This window comes from Falco biarmicus, chromosome 9 (genome assembly GCF_023638135.1).
Source record: "Falco biarmicus isolate bFalBia1 chromosome 9, bFalBia1.pri, whole genome shotgun sequence".
Lineage (NCBI taxonomy): Eukaryota > Metazoa > Chordata > Aves > Falconiformes > Falconidae > Falco > Falco biarmicus.
This window is the reverse complement of record NC_079296.1, coordinates 30,407,144-30,410,972: the sequence shown is the minus strand read 5'-3', so window position 1 is coordinate 30,410,972 and position 3,829 is coordinate 30,407,144. Positions and strand designations below refer to the sequence as shown.

Sequence of the window (3,829 nt, the reverse complement as noted above, 5' to 3'; positions counted from 1 at the left end):
TTCACTATTCTTAATAAATATAAATTTGAAGACTAGGGGTGAACAAATGCATGGGAAATGTCTACTGGCTGTGAAAGAGAGCAAGGCGTGAAGGTGGCTGTGGGTGGAGGTTAATATGTGGCTGCTATATGCTTTTGGAATGGACTTCATATGCCTGTCAGCCCTCTGGGGTAAGAGCAGCAGGTTCCTACCACTCTGGGATGGGGCTTCATTTGAGGGGGGATGGGCGTAGCATACATGGAGGCAGGGTGAACTCTCTGCAGAGTGGCTCTGTGTATCTGAGAAACACGTAGTCACTTATACTTCTGGAATGGGGTGGTGGGGTCCCTCACGCTGACCAAGCCCCACACAGGGGCTACCAGTTTGCAGGGATGGCTCTGTCTTGCCATCCGGTTGCAAAATAGCCGGCACCTGACAACTCTGGGGGCCGCTGCCGGGGCCGGTCTGTGTCTGAGAAGTCACAGGCCTCTTCTCCATAGACACCTCCTCACTGCTGTCCTCTCCCAGAAAGCCTATGGCGTGGGGTATGGGCTGCACCCAGGCAGTGACGGCAGGTGGGGCGACTGACAGTGAGGCAGCTCCTTCCTTCTGGCAGGTGGTGTCATGGTGGTAGGAAACCAGCTCATTGCTGAAGTTGACCCTCTCCACAGTGGATCCAGGTGTGCCACAGCAGAAGCACCGGCAGCCCAGGAGGTTGCTGAAAGCCCGCCTGAAGTCTGCATTGAAAGCATAAATCACTGGATTCACTGAGGAGTTGGCCCAGCCGAACCACACAAAGACATTGAAGGTGGTTTGGCTGACACAGGGTGACTGTCCTTCTCGGTCTCTCTCGGGCTTGGGCTGGCAGAAAGGCAGCAGGCAGTTGAGCAGGAAGAAGGGCAGCCAGCAGCAGACGAAGACTCCCATTATGATAGAGAGGGTCTGCAGCACCTTGGTCTCCTTGCGCAGGGAACTCCGCAAAGAGGAGGTGGGCTCCTTGCCGTGAGCTGGCCACTGCCCCCCTGCTCGTTCCAGGGTGGAGATGCGGCGGATCTGGGCCTGGGCAATTCTGTAGATCCTGGTGTAGGTGATGATCATGATGGCCACGGGGATGTAGAAGCTGATAAGGGAGGAGGTGATGGCATAAGTGCGGTTCAGGCTGACATCGCAGTGAGGCGTCCCGGGCAGCCAGGAGCCTGGAGGTCTCCTGTCCTTGGCTTTATGCCAGTGTAGCTGCACCGGGACGAAGGAGATGAGGATGGAGAGGGCCCAGGCCAGGGCTATCATGGTGCAGGCGAGGCGCTGCGTCATTCTGCGCTGATAGCGGAAGGGGCTGGCGATGGCCCAGTACCGGTCCAGGCTGATGATGCAGAGGTGGAGGATGGAGGCGGTGGAGCACATGATGTCGAAGGCCACCCAGGTGTCACAAAAGCGGCTGCCGAAGATCCAGGAGCCACCGGCCACCTCGGTGACTGCCTTCCAGGGCATCACCAGGAGTGCCACGCAGAGGTCCGAGACGGCCAGCGACAGCACGAACCAGTTGGTGACCTTGGCGCGCAGGTGGCGGAAGCGCAGGACGGCCAGGCACACCAGCCCGTTGCCCACCAGCGTGCTCAGCACCAGCGCGCCCAGCAGGCACCCGGTGAGGGCCCGCGGGCCGCCCCCCGCCGCCGCGTTCCCCATCAGGGCCGCGGGGCAGCCCCGGCCTCGCTGCCCCGGACGGGCCGGCCCCGCGCCCCCGGGCACCCCCGGCCGCTCCTGCCGGCGCGACGCCCCGCGAGGGGGCGGCGGGGGCCCCGGCGGGCGGCTCCCCCCGCGGCTGGGAGGGCGGCCCCCCGCGGGGGCATCGCCGCCCGCCGCCCCCGCCGCCTGCCTCAGTTTCCCCCGCCGCGGCGGCGGCGGGCGGGGGGCCGGGCTGCCGCGGGGCTACTCACCGCGCCGGCTGCTCGGGGCCGCCCGGCTCCCGCCTCGCCGCGGCTCCCGCCGGAGAAGGCGCCGTCCCGCTGCGGTGGAGGGCGCCCCGCGGTGCCCTGCCCGGAGCACCGGGCGCCGCACGCCCCCGGCCCGCCGCCAGCCGGGGCTCGCTGCCGTGCGGAGCGGCGTGGGAAGTCCCCGGCACCGAGCGACCTCCGTGACTGCACGGCGGGAGATGCCCGCAGCGCCGCCCCGGGAGAAGCCCCTGCTGGGTCGGCACCCGCACCCGCCCTGGCGGCAGGGACCGGGCCCCGGGCCCCCGAGCACCCCGCCTCGGGCGGACCGCGGTCACGCTTCGGGTGGCTTAAAGAGCGGGGAGCGCGTCGCGTCCCTTCCCGCTGAGGCGGCGGTCAATCCTGGGGATCGGGAGCCGTGTTTTCGCCGAAATAGTATGTCGCTCTTTATCTTTTGTTTGAATTGAAACCCTACGTGAAGAAACCCACAGCGCAGAAAGCTGGGACATCTCCAGCTTGATGTGTTGCGTTTTGGCAGAAGGCTGCTCCTGCATCTCCTCAGACACAAGCGCCCCAGACCTGCCTCAGTTTTTCTTCCAGAGGTGTTTTCTGACGCAGTTCAACAGTGTTCCGTTTGCTCTTATAATAATATACGTGTTGTCAGAAAATCTCTTGCATATATTTACAGTCTACTTTCAATACAGTACCCTAATGCAAGTAGGGTACCATCCTTTGGTTTTAAAGAATTTATACGGTAATCCTGTCGTAAGAAAAAAGACACTGGGATATGAATGGAAAACAGCAATTTTAATTTAATTAACATGGCAAACAGGGATTTATTTTTAGATGAGGTATTTTATAGTTTCTTTTTGCTTCCTAATTGCAACTGCTTTGTCCACTAGTGCCAATACAATTAATTTTCAAGCTGGTAAGTATTGGATTTCTATTGTACTGTTATGATATTCTTGGCAATCAGAACAGAGATTGGAATATTTTTTTTTAAATTTTGAACAGTGAAGCCAGCAGCTTAGCCCGTAAAAATCAGCATATTTAAGATAAAGTAGCTGGATTGTACCAGTTCATAACAGATTGTTAACATTTGGTCATGTTTTTTAAGATCCTAGTTGATTTGTGCCTTGGAGACCACAGTCTTCGTAATGCAGCCCACTGTGTTATTCCTGCTGTGATGCTGAAAATTGGAATACATTTCTTGTTAATGTCTTTGTCTGCAAGACAAACTCATAATTCAAACAATTTATCTAGAATCTTCTCTGATAAAATATCTACCTTGTTAAAACAGTAGCAGTTGTCAAAATAACATAGGCTGTAAGACTGGAGCCAACTTGACACCTTGTCTTATTTGGACCCATCTGTAGCGGTTCCACATACATGGATTTTGCCAACATCTGCAAACCACAGTAGGTCTCTGATTTTCATTCCAATACTAAGGGCTAAATCATAGTTTGTAAGAATTATCTGCATGCTTGCTAATTTGACTCAGTACATGTACTCTTATTTAACAATCAATAAAATTACCCCAAAGAACAGAATGTGTTTGTGATGAATTGTAAATGGGACAGTAGATAAGGCAATATAGCACTACAAACGAAAGAGCAATGTTTGTGTGTACTCAGCAGGTAGTACTGCTACAGGTGTCTGTAGCGAAAGGTAGCTAGCATTATTCTTATGAAACCAACATTTTTCAGTGTTTCTGTGTGTCTCCATTTCCCAGGATCTCACTATGCTCTACAAGTATCTCTAGCACCTTTTTAGTATGCATTATAAAGGGAAGGGTATGTGATCATGCTGGTTTGTGCGCATATGTTTTTATGAGAATGCCCTATCTCAAAATTTTGTGGCTGTTGGCTGAAGACAAATCTGACTGAGAGGCAGATGTCTCAAAAATTTAATCTCCTACAGTT

General features: G+C 55.0%; 1 protein-coding gene across 1 annotated transcript; it reads right to left on the bottom strand.

The window, feature by feature from the left end:
• Nucleotides 1-297: 297 nt before the first annotated feature.
• LOC130155100 (D(1)-like dopamine receptor) lies at nt 298-1,662 on the bottom strand. Its single transcript, XM_056352053.1, has one exon. It carries the CDS (start codon nt 1,660-1,662, stop codon nt 298-300), a length of 1,365 nt encoding a protein of 454 aa, XP_056208028.1.
• Nucleotides 1,663-3,829: the final 2,167 nt, after the last annotated feature.

Excerpts from the sequence above, each read along its gene's own strand:
- LOC130155100 (XM_056352053.1), bottom strand. The coding sequence starts at position 1,662 with ATGGGGAACGCGGCGGCGGGGGGCGGCCCGCGGGCCCTCACCGGGTGC.